Source organism: Trachinotus anak, unplaced genomic scaffold, assembly GCF_046630095.1.
Source record: "Trachinotus anak isolate AG129_WGS33_773 ecotype Australia unplaced genomic scaffold, CSIRO_AGI_Tana_v1 ptg000014l, whole genome shotgun sequence".
NCBI lineage: Eukaryota > Metazoa > Chordata > Actinopteri > Carangiformes > Carangidae > Trachinotus > Trachinotus anak.
The window spans coordinates 2,134,411-2,158,568 of NW_027273865.1; the positions used below are offsets into that span (position 1 = coordinate 2,134,411).

Below are 24,158 nucleotides of genomic sequence, written 5' to 3' on the forward strand. Positions count from 1 at the left end.
GGTTTCCACTCTGTTTGGTTATGTTATATTTAGTTTGTCTTGAGGTTAATTTTCCTTTTAGTTATGTAACAGAAAGGTAGTTTAATTACAACATATGTGTGGTCTCCCATCCTTTTTCCAGCTGTTAACAGGGTTGTGACACTGGAGTACAAATTGAGTCAGAAACTCCAGCTGATAGCCACTGGAAACCATCCCTTAGACACCTCCTATAACTTGATTAAAGCCAAAGTTCACAAACAAGATGAAACAAATATTAATCATACAATAAAACACTAATTCTACTAATATAATTGTACTAGACTTGCATATAGATAAAAAGATTTTTTAAGATAACATTTATTAAAGTTGAACAAAATTAATGCATATTTGTAAACACACACACACACACACACACACACACACACACACACACAATTGTGTCAGAAATTATTTCATCATGCTTATTTTTTACTGTGTAACCTTAGCCCATTAAGCATTTATTTTGAAGGATGCGACGGGAAATGAAAAGTTGGTATGTATAAAAATGTTTCTGCCTTTACACTAATAAGCTTTTAAAACGCTGCCCTCTGGTGGAATAGTAACACTGTCGTAAATTAGCATGTGTTAACTCCTTAAGGTCAGTAGATTAATGTGTGTTAATGTTCATGTGTACAGATTGTTGTTGGTGCATTTATAACAAATAAAATAAAAGGTTGTATTATTTAAGTTTTTTTTTTTTTTTTTTGCAGTTTTCTTTCTCTGAAGATCATAGAGAGTGTTTACTGCCCCCCTCTTCACAGTGAAGAACTACATCAGTAATACACACAAGCAACATGTCAGGTTACAGATGACAGCAGATGAAAGCACAGAAACGCTTCCCGCTCATGGCTTCCAAAATAATATGACTGGAAATCTTAATCGCACAATATCAGAAACAGATCAACTTGCTGGAAACCTAGTAACTTTTAGAAGTATTTAGCACCATTCGTCCCATTTCCAAAACGTTATAGAAATACGCCACACACTGATGGATGTACCACCTCCGGTCAATACTTTCAAAATAAAGTGATCAAACTGAAGCGTTTACTTATGAATGAACAGTAATGAAATTATCATATTCATTGTTCCTTGGTGTTCGCAGCTAGAAACTAAAGATTCTTCAGAAGAATTATTATCGATATTTTCTTAATCACTATTATTTATTTATATTACTATTACTATTACTATTACTTATTATTATTATTATTATATTTAACTTCCCACGGCCACTGAAAGCATCACTCCAAACCCGGTAACGTCACCCGGAACCAGGAAGAGCGCAGCTTGTTGTGAGTTGTCGCGGTGGCTTTGCTGCCGCTGGTTTCTTCTTCCTCTTGGCTCTAATGGCGAGCTCCGCGGGTCCGGGTCGGGCCGGTCCGGGACTCTGGTCCTCGGTGCTGCTCCTGCTGGTGCTGACGGGACTGAGCGGACCGGCCAGCGCCGTGTCTGAACCGGGGAAATGGATCCTGAACGTCGAAAGTGTGAGTGTCCTGCTTGTAGCAGCGAGCTGACCTGACGCACTGGATGTTGTGTCGGTGTCGGAAGCTTTTACAGTTTCACATGTGAACCTGGTCAGAGAAGGAGATACAGACTTACAGCCTTGTTTTAACGGGTTTTAATATCAGCTGTACCACCTGAACTCCACCGAAACACGCTGCGGAGTCACACTGCGCACATTGCGCTGCGCAAGAAACATACAAACGACGTTAGCGCATTAATCAGAGACAGCCGCGTCAGGCACATCGGCAGTCTCCGGCCGGGACAATAAACTCCAGGCGAAATGAGCGGCAGAGACCGGCCTGTGTCCTGACACCTGCTCAGGTGTGACAAACCACATATTTAGTCGTCTAAATATCTGTTCAGCGAAAGTTTATATTTTGAATTGTGTTTCTGAAATCGACTCAGAAAGAAATGTCGCTATGCGATAGTTTGATGATCTATAGACACTGATAATAATCAGGTTTAACAAGGTGAGTCCGATACAGGTTTGTTGCAGTGTTTCAGTTCCGCATAGTGGCCACTGGAGGGCAGTGAACATTCACAGAATTATATTAGTAATAATTATAATAATTTAAGGTCCAATTAATGATTATCTCAGTTTTGATTAATCTGGCGAAAAGTTTCTCACCTCACTGATTAACCGTTTATTCTATAAAATGTCCAAAAATAGGGAAACATGCTCATAACAATTACTTAGTGTGATGTCGTCTCAGCTTGTTTAGTGTAAAACCTGCTGACAATTTACCAGCATTCGTGATCAATAAAGAGCGCTAAATCAAAACATTTGAGAAGCTGGAATGAGTAAATATTTGTGCTTGTTGCTTCAAAAATCCAAAGAGTTGCTGGTAAATTTTCTTTCTGTCAATGAATCGATTAATTTAAAATATGACATTTTAGATTTTAAACTAGTGATTTTTCTTCTTAAAAAATATTCAGTAAATCATTCATCACAATTGTAAATTATTAAAATATTAATAATTATTTCATCTCAAATAAAAATGATAATCACAGAGCTGACATTATTCTTTATTAATCATTTAATCAGTCATCAGAAATATAATCAGCAACCATCTTGATAATCGATTAATTGTTTCAGGCATTTCAAACATAAATGTCAACATTCTCTGGTTCCTGCTTCTCAATTGTTAATTAATAATGATTCATTATTATAGATAGTTGTAGCCGCAAGTGTTGCCTCACAGTCAGAAGGCACTGGTTCAAACCCCCGCGCTGCCGGGGGCCTTTCTGAGGGGAGTTTCCTCAGGGTCACACATGCAGATGAGGTTAAATAGTGACTCTAAGCTGGTGTGAATGTGAATGGTTGCTTGTCTCTGTGTGTCAGCCCTGCACTAGACTGGTGGCATGTCCTGGGTCTACCCTGCCTTCCGCATAATGTCAGCAGGTGTTGCCCCCCCCTTCCCCTCAGAGGATAAGTGCTATAGGCTGTTAATGGCTGGAGTTGCAGCCTTATACCTTTCATCAATATATTTTCAGTAATATTCTTCCTGAATCACTTATCTTTTTACAAATGTGGTTTTAATTTCAGGCAGAAAGCTCTTTTCAGAAATATGTGGCAGCGTGGCCTGAGCAGGAAGTTGAACAGGAAGCTTGGCTCATTTTCCACCTCCTCTCCTGCGGTGTTTGTCTTCACAGGCTGGTTCTTCAGGGGCGTGTTTGTGTACAAACAATAGAGATTTAACATCTTTGACATGTTCTCCACATGAACATCAGCAGAGCTGCGTTCAGTTCAGTGGCCACTGCCGTTCACGTTAAACACTGACATCATAACTAGGATTTCCATGAGGTTTTGATATCTCACTGGTAAAACAGCAGGGTTTTGAGTTGTCACTGTCCAGTAGTAGATAATACTCATTTGGTTTGAAATGCATACAGAAAAGACGCCTTGGGACATGTTTCAGTTGATCAGAAGGTTTTTCAGGGTTAGTCAATATATTAACAAAAAAAATCCCACACACCCTGACTGAAGCTCGTTTTCTTTCTCTCACACTGATTCATTTTGATACTTATTAAACTGTAAAGCCGTCACAAGAACAAACAAAAGAAAAGTCTGAATAATAAACATTGTATGGGAGTGTTTTTCAGGTTTAGTCATCACTGCTGCATCTAAAGCACTGCAAGCATGGGATTTGTCAGGAGCAGTGAAAGTTGTTATTACCACCAGAAATCTGATCATGTTTGTGTGTGTGTGTGTGTGTGTGTGTTTTTCAGGAAACTGTGAAGACGCAGAAATACTTCTACTTCACCAAAACTCTGTTCAACAACAGCTTTATCCATCTCAAATGTGAGTAGATCCTCCTGAAGACAGAGCGTTTCTCCCTCTAGCATTAGTTTATGATGTCTTTAAAGGAGCAGTCCAACATTTGTGTGTGTGTGTATGTGTGTGTGTTTGTTTTGGCAGTGGAGACCTGTAACTCCTCATCTCCTGTCAAATTGATTGTCTCCTGGTATCTGAGGAACTCACACTGCTATGATGAGGTCTTTGGCACAGATGTAAGTATAGACTTTCTTTTACTCTACCATCCTCTGCTGAGGTGCTCAGATCCTCAGTCCAACCTAAACCTTCAGGTTCTGAACTGTAGGTTTGGTTTGGTCTGTAGAGGAGAGTCTCCAGTCCTGTCCTCTCTCTCTCAGAGAGGTGGAGCGGCAGTTTGTTGAGAGACAAAATAAGAGAGATATTGTGTCTCTCCTCACTTCCTCTCTGATCATTTTACAGTAAACCAGCTGAAATCACAGCTCAGCCTTTGTCTTTAACTGATGTGTTTGGTGATTTTCTCAGACGATGTTGTGGTTATAATAAAATCAGGATTTCAGCAGCAGCTTGGAAGTGAACATGTCGTCTTAATGGGACACATTTCAGTCACTGCTTCAAACTTGTCTCGTTGTCATGACAACAGAAACAGAAAAAAAACATGTCAATGAGAACAGCTTCATTGTGAATCCAGCTGTATTAAAATACTGTGTGTATGTGAGCACAGAGAGGAGGAGAGAAGCAAACAGGTAAAGAGCTGGAACCAGCTGAGACTAGACTGGATGATAATGGGACACAGTGACATCAGAAATATGCTAATTAGCAGAGACAATTTTGATCAATCAGTCAAGAGTTAAAATGAACATCAATCCAAGTCATTTAAATGAATCTAAATATTTGACATAAGATTTGCTTCCTGTATGTTAGGACATGTGTTATTTTGAGTTATCTTCTTGTTGCCGTTGTTAAATCAGTGTTATTTATTTGTAGTTGATTTGACATCTTGACATCTTCAAATCACAATTCAACAATTCAATAGCAATTATAATAACACGTCTGTGCTGTCTGTATCTTGTCTTATGTTGTTTGTTGTTTACTGTTTGTTTGTCTGCAGCCGAAACAGGCAGAAAATTACTTCAACTCGACGAAGGTCAGACCAGGAGGAGGAAGTGGATACTTCATTCACCACCAGTATCCTGCCATCAGCTGCCAACCACACAGCAACCCCCAAATGGTCTGTCTAGCTCACACACACACACACACACACACACACACACAAGGTGCATTCACTGACACATTGTAGTGATTGTGTATTAAATCTGGCGTGTTTGTTTTACGTTACAGTTCGGCCTGCAGGAAATGGACTCGAAGATACGACTGACAGAACTGCCGCAGCAACAGGTGAGCGACACGTTCTTCTCTCTCCATTTCTGTACTTGTCTTTCTCAACCAGACCTGCACAGAAAAAGAAGAAACGAATATCAGTGTGAATTTTTTAACTATTTTGGTTTGTACCCAAAAACTGGATCCTGAGTGGGTTAGACAACTCGTGATGAACAAACTGACCTCACAGTCGTTGTCTTTACATTCTTTCATTTACTTTGTGATATGAGTCATGGAAGCACACTGGGCACTGTAGCCACACTGTCACCTGCCCAGCACGGTGCTGTTACACCACAAACACCGCAAGTACACTGTGCTTGGGGATGAAAGAGTGAACTGCAGCCCCAAAATAAGTTTTAAAAACACACAATCGCTGATTGAAGCGTCTCACATGGAGGCAGAGCACCAACCTGGGGATGAGACCCAACGGATCCATTTTACCAATTTAACTGGCAGCTAGCAGATCACTCTTTCTCCCCTATGTCTGTGTATGTGTGTGTGACTGCTCCCTGCACTTCTGTGTGTCCTTTGCAACAAACTCGGCTGGCAGGCAGTGGGTTTACCTGTGTTTAAAAAAATCAGCTTATACTGACTAATTTAGGTGTAAAAATGGTTTAAGATTCATTCAAACTATTTCATACAGAGCAGTGGTCACAGTGAGCAGAAGGCTTTCACTCCAGATGTCTTTGTGTGTCACTGAAAAGCAGAAGCTAACTTTTCTCCAGATGTTGTTGTCACCTTCACTAACCTCCACCAGAATCAGAAACTTGAAGGGGAAGAAAGAAACAGCCAAAGTTGACCAATCACAGTTCACGTTGTGCTCACGTGGTATCTCTATAGCAGCTGCAGCCCTGTTACATCTTTGAGGAGCTGCACCCCAGCTCTGCTGTAGCTTGGGATCCTATGCATGAACATGCTGTAGCTACACAACAACCCTTTACCACACAATTATCAGTATAGCTTTACAGTTTCAGAGGTGAAGTCCAGTAATCTGGCATTATTTCCTGTTGCATGGTAGGTGTTAAAAATCCAGACTGCAGATACTGTGTGAGTCTGTCCAGACTCTGCAGGCTGCTCTGTGATAACAGTCATCACAGCTCTGGCTCTTTATTTACACACTGTCTGGTTTGTCAGCAGTGATCATACTCTGCTGCTCACCTCAGTTTCTATAGCAGTATTTATCAAAAGCCTGATTATTTATAAGCATTGCATAGCCCCTGTTTCTTCTAAATCTACCCATTCTGGTCTCCACACACACAGTCATGGAATATGGCATCCTTCAACTAAACCAACAAGACCATGTTTACTGACACTGCCTTAAAGCTTCTTTCTGTTTTTCAGCCAAACACAGAGAAGACGTCAGGCCGGAGGAGGAGAGCTGTGGAGCCTCCGAAACCAAAGGTCTGAACATGCAACACACACCAACAGCAAAACACAATAGGAGATGATTTGATTGTCTGATGAGCTGATATTATTAGATGATCTAATCTAATTAGATTAGCATGAAGAACATGTGCAGAATCTTCTCTATGTTGTGTCTGAATGGAGATGGAAGTGGCGCCTAGTGAAGAACCAGGAAATAAAACAAACATCAGTCGCTTGTTTGGATCTAAAAGTTTGGGACAGAATCATTCGTATGCAAATGCAGTTTAAATTATTTGCTCATAGCGCCTTATAGTCGCCCTCTTCTGCAGCTGAGGCTCCATGAACTGATTTTTGTGAGGTTTTTGGAGCCCAGTAATGAGTGTCCCCGCCTATTTATTTAGGGACACTGCTCTTAATCATCATTAATCAGCGTTACTACAAATATGCCAGCGTTAGCCAGCTGGCTAATTTTCAACTGCAGTGCTGAGGCGAGATGTTTCAACAACTTACACAGAAGACAGCGACAACAACAGAGAGAAATATCAAACACGTAAACACAGGTGATGCGAAGCAACTGGAAGCAGCGAAACATTAGGAAACAAAACCAACAACAGACACTACTTCAGTACATACAGCCATGCAAGCAGCACCATGCAACAGCAACACTGAAAGGACATGCAGAGCAGCAATGAACAGTAGTTATAAATAAAATAGCATATAAGTATGTTGACCTTGCTGTTAACAGGCAAGCTTGGGCCAGTATTCTGTAATATTGAATACTGTGATTATATCCCATCATTTAGCAGTTTTGCTGAGTCTGCCCTGCTGATGAGTCCAACCCTCAGTGACTGCTTTGAATTCTATCGAATTATTATTACATTTTGGATCTCGCCCAAGCCTGTGAAAAGTAGACAGCATGTCAAGCAGCACAGGGTTATAAAGCATGAAACACAGACATGACAGAAATATAAGAGAACCTCAGTGTTTCATTCATACATACATACGTACGTACCCAAGCCAGGCTTGGTGAAACACTTGTGAGTCATGTGATAGCCTCACCACTGTGGCTCAGTGAGTTATTTTGCCTCCTGTTCCTGCTCTGCTTGTGTTTTGGGACTTTTACAGTGTGTAATCATTGTCCCCACTCTCTCACGACAGCAGGTGGTTCTATGAGTGGAGTGTGATACTTTCACCCTCACCACCAGGCTTGGAGCAGGGGAGGGTCGGGATGCAGAAACAATATAATATAATGAGTGGTATAAAGTTGTTTCCTCTGTTGTACATTGCAGACAGAAAAGAATGGCAGTACACATACACACACATTTTCAGTGTCTGACTCTTAAGGAGGGTATTAGTGGTTTTTCTGCAGGTGGAGCTTTGAAAGTTGTTGATCTTATTTTAATTTGTAATGATGAAATGTTTGACTGAGCTGATTTTACTGCCCTCTCCACCTCTCTCTCAGGCTGCTGAGCAAGAAGGTGCCTCCGCAGAAACAGGAAAAGGTGCTGTCCCTCCGAAAGAGGTCAGTCACTCTGCTCAGGTGGATCAGCTTAACCTGTAGCTCGTAGCTTGTGAGCAGAAGGTTGCTGGTTTGAATCCTACGCTACCAAACAGTATACTGTATAATCAAAGCCGTGACCATGATGCCAAGCCAGCAGTGTTATCTCTTTTGACATCTTCCTCTCTTGTCTGTGTTGTTGAACAGGCGGTTCTTCACCCCCCCCTCAATGCAGTGGCCCAGAGCTGGGAGGATGGACCCTACATGTTCATCCTGAAAATCGAAGACAGCAGCCAGGCCCCTGAGGCCCCAACCTGGAGTCTACAGCGTCAGTACACATTCACACACACACACACACACACACACACACACACACACACACACACTACCACTCCACCACTCCTTTGATCAAGACAGTGTACTGTACTGACTCACAACAAACTCACTATCCTCTCAGAGCCAGATGAACAGGAGGAACGGCAGCAAGCAAAACCTGCTTTAAGTATGAGTTCAGGAAAGAGTTGAAAAGTTGTGAACGCATCCTTGTAAGGTTTTGGCAGAGACATCTATCATATCTTTCACAGACAGTGACACTGTGACATGTTGTTGCACCCAGTGAAAATACTTTTCACTTTGTGTGTCTTCTGACATTTTTCAAATCGTGTTTCATGTAACTCATGTGTTTGTGTTTGCAGTGCAGATCAGCATGGAGGGTCCTCATGACTACATGTCGGCCTCTGAGTGGCCTCTGATGGTGGTAAGACATGCACATGTAATCAGAGTCAGTCACACCTCAGCAATCTGTATCATGGGACAAATAGATGCTCTGGAGACAATAAACATCAGATAACAGATAAATAATCAACAGACATACAAAACAAAAATCGAATGTTCTTTTTTATTTTTAATAAATCCCTCTCTCATTACTTTGTTACCCTGTCTGTAGATCTCTTTTGAAAGCTCATTGGCCCCTATTGAAAATGGAAATTTTTTTTCAATAGTTTGCACTGTAGTTTCAGTAAACATTGCTCAATAAAAAAGACTCAAACACTGTGATTAATGCTCAGTCAGAAAGTGACTGCACACAGCAGTAAAGGAGTGCTGCTGATCACACTTCAAGTCATTGAAACTCTCTTTTTTAAGAGCACCTAAGAATCTGTTACATTTGACAAATTCGACTCTGCGCCTCTGTTTCTGTGTGCAGTTCTACATGGTGATGTGCATCGTGTACGTGCTGCTGGCCGTGCTGTGGTTGGTTCTGTCGGCATGTTACTGGAGGGATCTTCTCAGGATCCAGTTCTGGATCGGAGGAGTCATCTTCCTGGGCATGTTGGAGAAAGCTGTTTACTATGCTGAATTCCAGAGCATCCGATATGACGGCTTGTCAGGTGGGTTGAAACACACAGAGGTGATTTTTGTTGATTAACGCAGTGTTCTGGGATCGTGAGCTGTAATGTGTCTTCCTGCAGTGCACGGGGCTGTGGTGTTTGCTGAGGTGCTCTCTGCAGTGAAGAGGACTCTGGCCAGGGTGTTGGTGATCATAGCCAGTCTGGGATACGGCATCGTCAAGTAAGTTTTCACCTGCTATTGAGGTTTTCATGTGTTTTAAACGTGTTTTATTTGAAGCTATATTTGTGGAACCAAAAACCATCTCAGTGTAGTTTTACATCTCCTCTCTCAGGCTTCTCTCTGGAGCTCTAGTAACAACAGGTCGATGAGCCAATCAGAAGAGAGAGTGTCTGAATCTCTCTTCTTATTGGCTGACTGTTTTCTGAGTGATTGAATAAAAAATTTCAGGTAAACACTCAGAGAAACCAAATCCTGCGAGGTTGGATGGTGGGGCCAGGTGAGCGGGGCTTGGGGCTTGGCTAAGCGAGGTGACTTTTTTGCTGTGACATCACAAAGTTCCAGAAGTCCTGACGGCTGGTTTAAAGGCTCAGTTTCTGAATACAGGCTGTGTGCATTTCTCTGTGGACTGAGGCTTTGATACTTTCACAGTATTAATATAGAACCTAGACCTGCTTTATAATCACAAACACATGAACATCTACCTTTAGACTGGATGGGACCTCGATGAGGGATGGGAAAATTATACATGTTTTAAGGCCATAACTAATGATCATTTTCAGTTCATCTTTTGATCTCTGAAATGTCAACAATAACATCAAAGTTCAAATTGCTTGTTTTACATGACCTAAAAAAACCTGCCAAATATAAAAAAAAAAAAAAAAAACCAAAGCAGCAAGTTAATGATCACATTTTAATTTTCCACTTACTGGTGTAACAGGGCCCAAACTCTGCAGCTGTGACACACTGTTATCTCACTGTGTTTCTGTGTCTCTCCATCAGGCCCAGACTCGGTGCCTTGCTTCACAGAGTCGTCGGAGTGGGTCTGCTCTACCTGATGTTCTCCATCATCGAGGGAATACTACGAGTCAACGCTGTAAGTCACAGTGTGTGTGTGTGAGTGAGTCAGTCAGTGAGTCAGTCAGTGAGTCTAACCTGTGTTTCTCTCCAGGATCGAGGAGACAACAACAGCAGTAGAATTTTGTGTGACATAGTGCTGGCCTTCACTGACGCCTGTATTGTCTGGTGGATATCCTTTAACACGTACACACATGAGCACACACAAGTGGAACACACACGAGCACACACAAGTGGAACACACACACACTAATTTTACTCTCCAGTGCACAATCCTGGGTGTAGAACAATGAGTCATTACCTTGGTTTCATAATAAGTTAGCAATTCAGAACCAGAATAAACCCACACAAATATCCCAAATAATTAAAACAACAAAACATATAAAGTTCAAATACTGAATAATAATAAATATAATAATAAATAAACTGACGCCTCACAGCGTGGAGCTCTACAGCTCCCATCACCCCAGCTTCCTCCCACTTTCCATATCAGTACCTCAAAATAATGGAAAACAGTGTTCATCACATGCACAGTTAACACCACTTCTCCCAGAATGCAATGCTTCACTTTTGCTATAGTTCACCTGCAGTGATGAGTAATGATTAATAATTGAAACCTCAGTTTTTGCTCATATACAGTAAACTACTGAGTGTTTTTAAAGTTGTTTTTACAGAACCTGTGGCTGCCAGAAATAACTGAATCGTACTTGAGACCACACATCATTTCACTAGACTTTCTAACTTATGTAACAGGAATCGGAGCTGAGGGTGTCAGTAAACAGGCCACCTTTACTGTAGTGCCATCTCACATCTAAACCTGCACAATAATATCAGGATGTATGAAAGGAGATGTCACTGGGAGCTGCTGTAGATGGTGTTAAATGTTGAAAATATAGTTAATGAAGAATTAGCATTAGAAAGCCTTTATTGTCACTGTAAGCTCTGCATATTACAAAATTAGGAGCGCTTGTTGTCTTCGTTGCAGAGGACAATACAGACAAGTGTGTAGATTTATAATCATAAGTAAGCTGGAAACGCTGGCTGGGTTTAATTACTACACACAACTTGGGGTTCAGACAAAACCTTCTGACAAAGTAGTTTGACATATTTCAAACTAGTACTTTGAGACTGAAAAACTTTTTCACTGTATTTCATCTACTGGATGTGTGCTCACACAGTCACCTCTGCCACCACAGTCAAGGGCACATTTACTGAAGTCACTGTTGTTATAAAGTCACAGTGTCTCTGGTAAAATGTTCTAAACTCAAAGTCCACTCATAAACTTTCAGCTGTGTCCATCAGTAAAGAAAGGCATGGAAATATTTTCTCACAGATATATGTGTCAAGATTAAGATTATTTTTATTTTTTATTTTTATTTTTAAGTAATTTTTAGGCCTTTTTTTGCCTTTTATTTTGATATCCACAGTGAGAGAGAGACAGGAAAGTCAGGGAGAGAGAGAGGGGATGTCATGCAGCAAAGGACCCATGGGTACTCCTCATCATTACAGTAGTACTCAGTACTCATGGGTCGGGCCACATCACGCCTTCATTTTGATTTCAACTACACACCTGTAAAGTTTAGTTACTGACCACATTTTGCCATGACGACACACACACAGACTCGCAGTTTGAAAACAACACCAGCCCTCCTCCGCTGACTGTGTTCAGCTGTTTGTGTCGTACCTGCTGAGGGAGATAAAAGCCTAAAACCTGCTCTGTCCCGTGTCTTTCTGTCTGGGTTCGGGCTCCTTTCTGCACGTTGGGCTCTGCAGATTTGACTCCAGGCATTTCTCTGTGTTGGTGTTTTGTTGTTTGTTTTTGCTCGTTGGGTCAGTCGGTGGGTGTGTTTCCCTCACCCCACCCACTGGGTGACCCACATCAGGCGAAACAAACGAGGAATTACCAGAAACTGCTGTTTGACCTGAGTGTGGTTCGGTGTGACTGCATTTCCGTTCTTCCATCTCTCATCCCTGTTTTTTCCTTTTACCCTTCATCCTGTCTGTCTGTCACTCTTTTTCCTTCTCCCTGCCTTCTTGCCCTCCGTCTCATCTTACTCTCCCTCTTTCTGTTCATCCCCACTTCCCATCCATTGTCCTCCCTTTCCTCGACTGTCTTTCTTTTTTTGTCTCTAGGCTGAAGATGATGTAGTTCTCCTGGCTGCTATTCCTCTGGCTGTGCTCGACTCTACTCTCTGCTGGTGGATATCTGCTACTGCACCTCCCCCCTTTTTAGCAACACAGACAGTTGATCTCTCTCTTCCTTTTCATTTTGTCCTATTTTTTCTGCTCTGTTTATCTTCCTGTAGTTTCTGTGTTTAGTAGCAACCATGTGCACTTAATTTCATGTCATTTAATTAACAGTTTAATTTAATTTAACTCAGTGATACATGAACGATTTGAATATATGTTTGGCTACATTTTCAAATGTTTTCTATTGATTTGTGAAAATGTTAGAAATAATAAATTCCTGCAGCTGAAATTAAAAGTAAAATAACATAACTTTGGGTATCTCACACCTCAAATGTTTGCTGCAGTTGTTCCTTTTGTCCTTGAACTGGACCAACCACAGGATTATGGATCAGCAGAAATATGATTTTTATTTTTTATTTTTTAACCTTCTATTCATAAGCTAAACTACTTAGTTCTGGCTTCACTTGCAGTGATCAGATGCATTTACCTGAAAGTGGAAATGAAATTATGAATTTGTCCAGTTTGTGTGTTCATTTTCTTGTTGTTGATATTCCTTGACTGTGTGGTCACATCTTTGTGAGTCTGGCTCAGACCATGAAGCTGCTGAGGCTGAGGAGGAACGTGGTGAAGCTCTCTCTCTACAGGCACTTCACCAACACGCTCATCTTCGCCGTCATAGGTATGAAAAATACCCTGTGTTTAACATTTTTGCCGAAACTCATTTCAGGGCTTTAAAGCTTGTACGTGTTTGCATGTTTTTCAGCATCGGTCATCTTCATCATCTGGACAACGAAGACCTTCAAACTGTCCAAATGTCTGTCTGTGAGTACCTGAGATTTTGGATTTATTGAGCAAGATAAACTGTGACGAAAGCTCAGGTCACTTGGTTTGTTGGAAAATTTTTCTGGTATTTAGTAGATTTCTTTCTTTGTGACAGTCAGGGTCAGGCTTTATGTTTCTGGGTTGTCTGTATCTCCGTCCCATTCTTGTGAACATGATATCTCAGTAACTCCTTGAGAGAACTTGGACTCAGCAATGAGCTGATCAGAGTTTTGTGGTTAAAGAGCAAAGGCCAAGGTCACTGTGACCTCACAAAACGTTTTTGGCCATAATAAAATTCACACACTAATTATGGCACAATTAAAGTTGGGCTGTCAGCATTAACACGTTAATCGCGAGGAGATTAAGGACCGTGTTAATCCCGAGCCGCCAAAGATTCTTTATTTTGCACCGTCATTCTACAGCATTACATTCTAGAATCTTTGGCTGCTACTATTTTGACCCTTTGACCCAACCTTATTTATTGTAAAGCTGCCACAGACACTTCCTACAAAGATTTTACATGGTGGAGCAAGATACCTCATGGCAAGTCATGTCTATGGGAGCAAAAGTTGGACAGTTCCAGTCTGCATAAGGGGGCGTGTCAGGAGACCTAAAGTGTTTAAATCCAATGTCTGAATCGTCGTTGGTGAGGATCGAATGAGCTGGAAAATAAAAATATAACTTACCCAGAGCTCGTCTACGGATAAATAAATGATCAGACATCTTCATAATTACACATCAGACATGCTAACGTTAGCTTCCAATTCAGACAGACTGACGGTTAAGTGTTGTCAAGCAAGAGAAAACAGTTCTGAAATGCAAAATGAATCTTAATCATGTGATAAAACATGCGATTAATCGCAATTAACTGTTGAAGTTCAGAAAAAATGTATAATTTGACAACCCTAAATTAAACACAAATGTCTATTAGGATAAAATGAAGTGATTACATTTTATATCCAAAAGGGCAAAGGTCAACTTAACTGTGACATCATAATGTTTTGCAAAAACACATCCATTATTCAACACTGTAACTCAGGCAGGAGATAGAGACCATATTTCCAGCAATTTGGCTGGTTGGTGGGGGGGGTACAACCACAAGGTGGTAATTCTGTTTTTTGTTTTTTTTTTGTTTTTTTTAATTTTATTTGAATCAATCAATCAATCATACTTTATTTGTACTTATTTGTATAGCACTTTTCATATTTGAAAGATGAAAACAAATGGCAAATTTAGATTAAACCCTAAAATTGTAAAAAACAAAAAAAAACTGTGCTGTTTTTAAAAGTAGTTTTGTCTAATACCTATTGCAGGAAACATAGTCAAGGCCTGAATTATGTTCAGTGTTTTTCCCAGTCCAGGAAGTGTTACATTCTCGTGTCACTCTTGAGATGTATGTGAGTTGACAAGGAGATAACCATAAAAACACTAATCATGCTTTGGTTGATGTGTGTGGATACTGTAGGAAACGTTTTGCAGTTCGTTTCAGTGTGAACATTTTGCCAGTTTGCTGATTAATTCATTAATTCAGCATAAATACACACTTCAGTTGTGTGACTCCCCTCTACTAATACATTTTAAGCCTGACCACAACAGTGGGGCCAGCAATGTAGTCGTGAATGTGACTGACTGATAAAGCTGAGTGACCATTGATCCACCATTGTTCAGCCAAATGCCACGTGACTGAGTTTGAGTTTCCCCATTGGCCGTGGCTGTTTCAAATTGAATTGGCACAAACAGTTTGTGTTTACAGCCTGCAGTGTTGCCAACTTAGAGCATTCGTTTCTAGATTTAGAGATAACAAATCTAGAGATTGTTACCCAGAGGCTGTGCTCGGTATGAGATATTCTGCTTCTTCTAACTTTCTCTCTGAGTGATCATTTTACAGTAAATCAGCTGAAATCACAGCTCAGTCCTTGTCTTTAACTGATGTGTTTGGTGATTTTCTCAGACGACATTGTGGTTGTAAAATCAGGATTTCAGCAGCAGCTTGGAAGTGAACATGTCGTTTTAATGGGCCACGTTTCAGTCACTGCTTCAAACTTTCAAACATCTTTATTGTGAATCCAGCTTATTATTAGTATTAAAATCTAGTGTTAAATATTAGTATTAAGCATTAGTGTTAGTTTGTATTAGTATTAGAGCAATACTGTACGTGTGAGCACAGAGAGGAGGAGAGAAGTAAACAGATAAAGAGCTGGAACCAGCTGAGACTAGACTGAATGATAATACAGCACAGTGATGTCATTTGTTGACAGTGGCTTCACAACAGTTTCAACCACGTCCTCATTGACCATACATGTTCCAGACATTTCCAGGTTTTGACCTGGTCTTGTTCTTTGATTTTATTTATTGTTTTCCTGAATTCTGACACAGAGATAATCAGGTGAGCAGAGAAAGGAATGTGTCTCATCCTCAGTCTCTTCTCTTCCTGTAAATGAACATCTTGAGTGGTTTTGAAGTATTTTCATGAAACATGTCTCTCTCTGTGTCTGTAGGACTGGAGGGAGCTGTGGATAGATGACGCCTTCTGGCGCTTCTTGTTTTCCTTCATCTTATTGGTCATCATGTTCCTATGGCGACCATCAGCCAATAACCAGAGGTAGGGTGACGTGTGTCAGAGCTGCTGCTGTTACTTTGACAGTTTCCTGTTTTTAACTGGAAGGTAAAACCAGCTCCTCTGTCTCTGTAACAGGTACGCCTTCAGTCCTCTGGTGGATGAAGAGAGTGAGGAAGAGGAGAAGGAGCCCATGATGAACGAGGCTTTCGGTCAGAAACATGCACACTTCCTTCACTCGACTTGATTAGTTAGTTGGGGATATACTGCTCAGCATCACTGGAAATGATCATTTCCAACAGTTGTTAAATTATCGATTAAATTAAAAATTAAACATAAAATCATAAAATCTTCTCACTTCATTAGTTCAAACTTACTGTAAGTCAGATTTTTACTTTATTTATTCATTTACTGCAAATTATCTACCTATTTCTCTGTTTGTGTTTTATTCAGAAATGATCAGAATATAAATTATACATAAATAAGATAAGATATATTAAGACTAAAGGAGATTAAATGATTTTTACTGTCAGCAGACGAGCAGAAAATAAAAGACATGTTTATAATCAATGTGTATAGTGGAACCATCTTCAGTGTGTGACATGTGCATCATCTGTGTTTTTGTTTCCTTCATGTCTTCAGAGGGGATGAAGATGAGGGGCATGAAAAATGAGACCAATGGTACCGCCAAAGCCAACAAAGTGGTGAGTGATGACACAGATTAACAGTTAACCAGCTGTTAATCTTTCATCTCATTTTAGTGAGTCATGACTTGTCTTTAAACGGCGAATATCACTGATTTTATTCAACTTGGTCAGAAATCTCTTTTTTTTTTATATTAATTCCTGAAGAGAAAACATGACAACAGTTCAAATGTGATTGTCTGGTTTTTCCAGGACGAGGATCTGAAGTGGGTGGAGGAGAACATCCCGTCGTCTATGGCAGATGTGTAAGTCGTCATCGGCCTGAAATCAGCCCAGTACTGTTGATAGCAGACATTATTACTCTACTGCATGATTTCAAATGTGATGCTGAAAGGTCTTGTCTTCACAGCGCCCTGCCCCCCCTGCTGGACTCTGATGAGGTAAGATCTGGTTTTCTCACTTCATGAATAAATTAGGATGTAACTGTTTAGGTCAAGTCAGAATAAAATAAAAATATAGAGTCAGAAAAAATAATAAACAAGAGTAGAGTCAATTCATTTTTAACTAGCATCGGTTGTGCACATTTACTGGGCGAGAGCAGAACTGGAATATTGGTCAAATAGCTCTTTAACGAATCTCCGTCATCTCTTAAACCTGAAAATCAAAAGTAGACTTCAAACTTCAACAAAGTCAGAGATGTGTTTTTTATGCACTTGGACCTTTTTCAGTTGGAGACAGATGTGCATCTCCTTGAAACTACGATACAACTACCACAAAAACAAAATTACAAAGATATAAATGTATTCCAAACCCTGTAAACACTAAAGAAAAAAGGAGGAACTGTCAGTGTAAAATACCAAGATGGAACAACAAGTTACATGATGAGACAGTTTTTACAACAAAGAATGTACACACACACACACACACATACTTGCACTTCTATCTTTGTGAGGACACTCATTGACATAATGCATTCCCTAGCCCCTTACCCTAACCTTAACCATCACAACTGAGTGCCTAACCCTAACCCTGACCCTAACCTTAACCTAAACCTAATTCTAACCATAACTCTGAAACCAAGTCTTAACCCTCAAAATGTGATTTGAAGGTGTCTCAAAAAGTGAGGACCGGCCAAAATGTCCTCACTTTCCCGAAATGTCCTCACTCTGTTAGTAAAATACTTTTTTTGGTCCTTACTATGTAGCAAGTACAAGTACACACACACACACACACACACACACACACAGACATACATACACACATACACACACACACACATACATATTTGTGAGCAGCAGGGGGCGTCAAACAATCAGCAGAGAGCATCAGTTGCCACGGTTACATCACACAGTTGTTTATCCTCTTCTCTGTAGTCATGGCAAGCAGAACAATGTGACGGTGTGATGTTGATGTGTGTGTGTGCATGTGTGTGAGTGTATGGTGTGTTAGTGCTGCTGCAGCCATTAACGGTGATCTTGAACACAAAAATACACAAACCTGTAGAAAACAGATGATTTGTGTGATGTTAGAGAGGAATTCTGAGGAAAGGCGTCAGCATCTGTTTCATCAGACCGTGCATGTTTAACATCGGACCTTGATGTTGTCCTCCTCCTCTGTCGACGGTTTGTTCAGACCATTTCCAAGATTATTTACTCTGTGATCTCTGAGCGGAAGCTTTTTAAGTGATCCAACAATCAACAAAGTGCCTCTTATGTAAAATCAATTTCTTATCTAAGCTGCTGTATGCACACTGAGAGATAGTAAAATCCATAGAAAATATTAAGTACTCACACTGATGTCCTGTAAACCCTCTGTGTTGTAAGGGGGAGAGAAGGAGGCAAGGGAAGGAGGCAAATAGGACAAATAAAGGGAAGGAAGGGAGGAAGGTTTCGATTAGCTCAGAATAAAACCATTTCAGATCTGTCGGTGCAATAATGAGAGTAATTTATGAGTGTAACACACTTTATGTTTTAAACAGAAGCTGCTTGACATGGGAGAGAGCAGTAACAATGTAATATATCTCCCTTATTAGTGGGTGAAATGAAGGGGAAATATTTGCCTGAACTCCCTCCTATTCATGTCCTCATGGCAGACTACGTAACGCACGCTGGTTATTTAAGAGGAGAAATCTCAACCTAACCTGCTCATTATCCCCATTATGACAAAAGATGTCATTTATCCTGATTAAGGAGGGAATTAAAGGCACATTGCTTTGCTCTGCCACCATCCCAGTGATCACTCCTGGAGTAACCAAATATTCTGCATTTCTCTCTATATGAAAAAAACAAAAGCACTGTACCTCAATACTTTCTGACTTCCCCACTCTGTCTGTGGCTCACAGCTCAGAGCCCATGGCTTCACACTGAAGATGGAAATCTTTAAAAACACCTCACAAATATATGATTTCATTTACTTAAAAAATGGTTCAGCAGTTCCCTTGAACAGCTGGCTGCTGTAGTTTTTAGCAAATATTATTGGTGGAAAACAGGTGGAAAAGTGCATTTGTTGGGGACTATTTTCAGTGGTGAATTAATTGGGTCCAGAATCAGATAATGTAAGAAGAGGACATATACATATATTTGCTATGTGTACATATAAAAAAAAGGATTTAGTGTGAGGTGGTTCTAATTAAAATGAACTCAGTGTTTTTCCTCCATCTGTCATGTAACTGAATAACAACAAATAACAGTCAGTGCTGCTCAATCTAAGTGAAGAGTTGGGAGAAAATGAAGGAGCTCCCTGACATTTAAAAAAGGATTTGGCTTTCTTTTGTTGCCACCCATCACCAGACGCATTTCTCTATCAATCTGCCTAAAATGGTAAATTAGTATTGAAATGAAGTTTCCCTCCAGACTGGACTCCTTGTTAAAACTGGACAAATTGGCTTCTTCATGTCGACCGTGATCTCGTCTGTCACTCATCTGTTTGCAGTTTTCCTCCATCATGTTACAAAAGGAATCATCTTAACAATGACGGCCTCCTCACTGAGGCTGGGTTAGAAGATGGAGGGGAGGGTGGTTCAGAAAGTCTAAAATACTGAAACGTCACATCAATGAAATAGTCGCCCATGAATAAAGATGGAGGGAGAGCAGACGGAAAGAAGATCGAAGTTCTGCACTCTGTGACGACCTATCAGGACAAAAACTGATTAATTTGAATGACAAAAATGACCCCAGCAAACAAAAAGAAGATGTAGAGCTGCCCAGTCAAAAGGTTGAACGTGTGGCGTCATTGGCCAATGCCACAAATGCAGACACCATATTTCTACTGTTTACCTTGCAGTTGTCATGATCAGCTCATTGTCACCAAGAAGAAATATCAGTGCTCTGGTGTTGCATAGGCCTGCACACCCATGGCTGCATGGTTGGATGCTCCCAACAACACAGCCACTTGTGTGTTTTTCAACACAGGACTGGTTTCAGTCTGAACTCTTGCTAAGCTCTAACTGTACTTATTCCTTTGGCCATGATATCTGCCATTCAGCAAGTATGTCCACATACTTTCCTGTTCCTTTGCTCTGGTTTTAACTCAGCCCATTAGCTCACAGGAAGAGAAATGTGAATCCTGCAGCACACAGTGATATTATTGACAATAGTTTGCTTCCCATTTTGTGTCAGCAGTTTGTGTTTGGCCCTTAAAGGGGCTATTTGTAAGTTTGGCTATTGCTACATAGCTAACATTAGCATTAGCAGCTGTTTACTTACCAGTCTAGAAGAAACATTGCAAGTTCAGCATCAAACTTCATTCCTTTACTCACCAACAGCTGTCTCCAGATATGGAAAGCAATGCCAATACTGGCTCTTGTTTCTGTCACGTCTTTTCTTCTATTGAAGGTAGCACGCTAACCAGCTAGCTCTGGCCCGTCACTTCACTTTCTGATAGCGGTTTCCCTGCAGCCTCCAGTCTGTCCTTAAGCTGTAGCTGAATGAAGCTCTTGTGCAGTGACCATCACCATCACATGCTCCCAGCAAGAAACCACATTTGGTGGGAGAGAAATCATACAAATAGCCCCTGTAACCTGTTTGAGCGTGACAGTGTCCCCTGTCCAGAAAGACACTACAGCTGGGCAGAAGAGTGGAGGCTGTTACAGCAGCTTGTTAACAGACAAAGCACCAAACAGCAGAAATCAGTCAGTTGGATCAGTGATTAAAAGATCAGTGGACAATAATTAACTAAGTTCCTGGTATTGGACAGCCTGAATGCTCAAAATTAACAGTCAACATTTGATGATGGTGTGTTTTCTGTTGCAGGAAACCATGACAACTAAGTTTGAGATGTCCAAGATGGAGTAAAGCAGAGGAGGAAGGAAAGACAAACAGAGGCAACGTGGAGTCGCAGGAGTGTTTGAAAAACACGAGTCTGGTAAAAAGACGGATAATGAATACAGATAAATATCGGTGTACAAGGTGGAGGAAAAGAGAAGGAGGAGGGCTGATTAGATGCACATGTGAGGAGGGATGGACGAACTGATGGATGAAAGAGGGAACGCAGAGAAGAAGAGTGTTTGCTTTATGGAGACGGCTGTGTCGGCATGTGATTTAATCCCTGAATTTATGAGCTTTGTAAGCCTTGATTGTACATACACTGGGAGTAAAACCGATCACAGCGACACACAGTCCCTTTTTATTTGTTCTTTTTATTGCCTGTTTGTATTTATCTCTCTCTCTCTCTCTCTCTCTCTCTCTCTCTCTCTCTCTCTATATATATATATATATATATATATATATATATATATATATATATATATATATATATATAATTTTTTTTTTTTTTGACAAATCTGATGTTAATGAGGTTCTCTGCCTTCTCACCGTTTACATGCAGAAATGTGATTTTCAGATCTTGTGTCGTCAGACATGTGTGTTCACTGGTGCCACAGCAGTAGCTCCTCTTGTCCCTGCTGTTGGGCTTTTGTTTTGTTTTTGTTGTTGTTTTTTTACATTGACAGTTTCATATAAGTTGAGAGAGTAAAAACCAAAGCTGTAAATCAGAGTGAAAAAAAAATCATGGATGTGAATGAATATGAAACATTTTCTGATTCTTACTTTTTGGAATTGAGGTTTGTCATTGTACGTAGTTCATGTTGTTCCAGCTCTGCTTCCACTGCAGTTTAGGTCATTAAGTTGTTCACACTCAATTTCTCACCATAAACTTACTGATATTTTGTATGTTTGGCGTTTGGAGTGAAAATGATGTTATTGTTTATTCTTTGTGTTTGTATGAGGGTGCCAGAAAGGAAAAACTTCCTCCACCAAATTAAAGTCAATGAGAATTTAGAATATTTTTCATCATCTTTATTGAAATACTGGTTTTACTGTTAGCACTGTTTAACTGCAGCTGTTGCACAAAGTGAGTTTCACTTTACATCAGTGTACATGTTGATGGTGTGCGTTCAGGCCTTCTGCTGGAAGTGTTTGGAAAACCATGTTGAATCATAAAACGGGCTGTGATTCGCCGAGCTGACGGTCAGCCAGTGGACACCATCGTCACGACAACTCAGCCTGTTGAATTGATGGCTGAGGCAGTTAGCAGGATAGCGCTCTGATTGGCTGTTCAGGCAGGTGAATTGAGGATGTCACCAGTTTAGCACAGTTTGTCTTTATTTTTCACATTTGTCTTTTGTTCTTTTTTTTTTTTCTTTCTTCTTTGCTGAGCTTCAGTAGCTGAGTGGCTGTGGGGACACCAGTGTCTGTTGGTCAATCCAGCCATTACATTTTGTGCAGACATTCATGTTCCCTGGAGGATCACGCCTACTGACGTGAGCTCTAGTGCCTGCAGCAAGTTGCTGTCGGCTCTGATGGAAATATGAACAACAATTGTCTGGATTTCCAGTAACATCCACAGGGCTGATCCCTTTTTCCTCCAGCGTGGCCATTAGATTACATTTGTGGTTTTGAGTGAAATGTCTCAACAACACTGGGGTGGATCGATTGATTAATATCACCCTCAAAATTCATGTAACTTTTCATGTGCTGCCATCATTGGGTCAAAATTTTAATCTGTCCAAAGCTTCAGTTTTTGACCAAATACCTGAAGAACTAGTGACTTTCCCATCAGCCTCAGCTGTAATTTGGGTTTAGTGCTGATAAGCAGATGTTTAAGTGATAACAGGCTAAACTCAGATGTGTTCACAGTTAGTTGAGACACTGCTGTGCCTAAGTACGACCTCACAAAGCTGCTAGCATGGCTTTAGACTCAGGCTTGTTGGATTAGGAACACACACTGCAGACCAGTTACTGCATTTCCTCTCACACAGGCGCCTGTTGGCAATCAGCTGTAGCACAAGTACAACAAAAACAAAAGACGTGAGGCAAAGCCTGTCAGCTTAATGCTTCAGGACTTAAAGAGCCAACATATATGGTTCAAGTTCACTGTGTCTTTCTCTCCCTCATGTTATTTAACTGCAAAATAACAATCATGATTTGTACAAAGTTCCAGACCAACTCACAGAGCATGTCCGTCTGTTCATGTCCTCCCCAGACACTTCGCTCCACTGTCTTTTTATTTGTTTGATGGCCACTTACAGTATCTGTTTATACACACACACACACACACACAAACATATATCCCCTTCCCCAGCCTCATGTGTGTAGTGTTTTCTGTGACAGCAGCCATTATCTCTCTGAGTGGCCTGTACAGGCAGCAGCCAGCTCTGTGTGCATGAACATAAAGACTATCCTGTGTGTGTGTGTTTTAAGTCCTGATAGTGACTTGTCTGAATGGACTAAATGCTCAATACATCATCCAGTTGAGCTGCAGCCTGCAGCAGCCTGCCCGTTCTGATCAGGAACATCAGATAAAATGTTTGAGTTTTTGCCTCTTTTCTGTTTCAGAAAGATTTGGGGCTGAAATTATGGATTTCATGATAAAGTTTTTTTTTTTTCACCTGATCCTGTTCTGAAGTCTTAAATACTGAATATCTGCAGATACTGGGACAGATTCAGTATTTTTATTTTCTTACATAAAACAGCTGCACTCGTAAAGTCAACCTACAGCAGCAAAATTCAGTTTAGGTTAGACATTTTTGAAAGCTAGTATTGTTTGTATAAATTTAATGTGTAGTATTACAGAGCCATTACAAGTGAAAAATGACTCACTTGCTTACGGACTTTGTTATAATTTCCCGGTAATGGAAGTGTCAGGCTTTGAGAATAAGCTTTTTTTTTTATTATTTATTTTTTTAACCCACATTCAAAACTGCTCACATCAAAATCTCTGCCACGGTGTGAGAGCAGGAACATTATTTGCTTATTGGACAGGAAATGAAAATGTTTTTAAAAATATTGCATCTTCTTCTGGTCTGAAAGGAGAAGGCAGGAATCACCTCAGCTAATTAGTTATTTAAAAGCCTTTGTAATTGCTTTTGCTCTTAATCAATTTGAAAGACTAGGTGTGGACTTTGTATCGATGGGGGACGTTTGATTTTGGAGAGGAACTCTTCAGTTTGATGTCTCCACAGTGAAATGTGCTCCGGTCCTGTCGGTCTCT

General features: G+C 40.5%; 1 protein-coding gene across 2 annotated transcripts; it reads left to right on the top strand.

Annotated features, from left to right (window-relative positions):
* Window positions 1-1,288: 1,288 nt before the first annotated feature.
* On the top strand, window positions 1,289-23,843 carry LOC139631595 (transmembrane protein 87A). Of its 2 annotated transcripts, none has more exons than XM_071495895.1 (21): window positions 1,289-1,499; window positions 3,748-3,820; window positions 3,938-4,029; window positions 4,902-5,021; window positions 5,132-5,188; window positions 6,512-6,571; window positions 7,998-8,057; window positions 8,241-8,361; window positions 8,729-8,790; window positions 9,238-9,421; window positions 9,503-9,602; window positions 10,383-10,476; window positions 12,591-12,659; window positions 13,218-13,326; window positions 13,411-13,469; window positions 15,968-16,071; window positions 16,165-16,238; window positions 16,669-16,730; window positions 16,923-16,975; window positions 17,080-17,110; window positions 20,921-23,843. In XM_071495895.1, exons 1-21 carry the CDS (start codon window positions 1,362-1,364, stop codon window positions 20,960-20,962), a joined length of 1,764 nt encoding a protein of 587 aa, XP_071351996.1. In that variant the 5' UTR covers window positions 1,289-1,361; the 3' UTR covers window positions 20,963-23,843. The 2 variants fall into 2 exon arrangements, with proteins under 2 accessions (XP_071351996.1, XP_071351995.1); XM_071495894.1 differs by lacking the exon at window positions 12,591-12,659 and adding an exon at window positions 10,552-10,629 and having other exon boundaries at window positions 1,290-1,499.
* Window positions 23,844-24,158: the final 315 nt, after the last annotated feature.

Coding starts and splice junctions, on each gene's coding strand:
- LOC139631595 (XM_071495894.1), top strand. CDS start 1,362: ATGGCGAGCTCCGCGGGTCCGGGTCGGGCCGGTCCGGGACTCTGGTCC. Junction 8,362..8,728: donor CCCAACCTGGAGTCTACAGC/GTCAGTACACAT, acceptor TTGTGTTTGCAG/TGCAGATCAGCATGGAGGGT. Junction 16,731..16,922: donor CCGCCAAAGCCAACAAAGTG/GTGAGTGATGAC, acceptor TGGTTTTTCCAG/GACGAGGATCTGAAGTGGGT.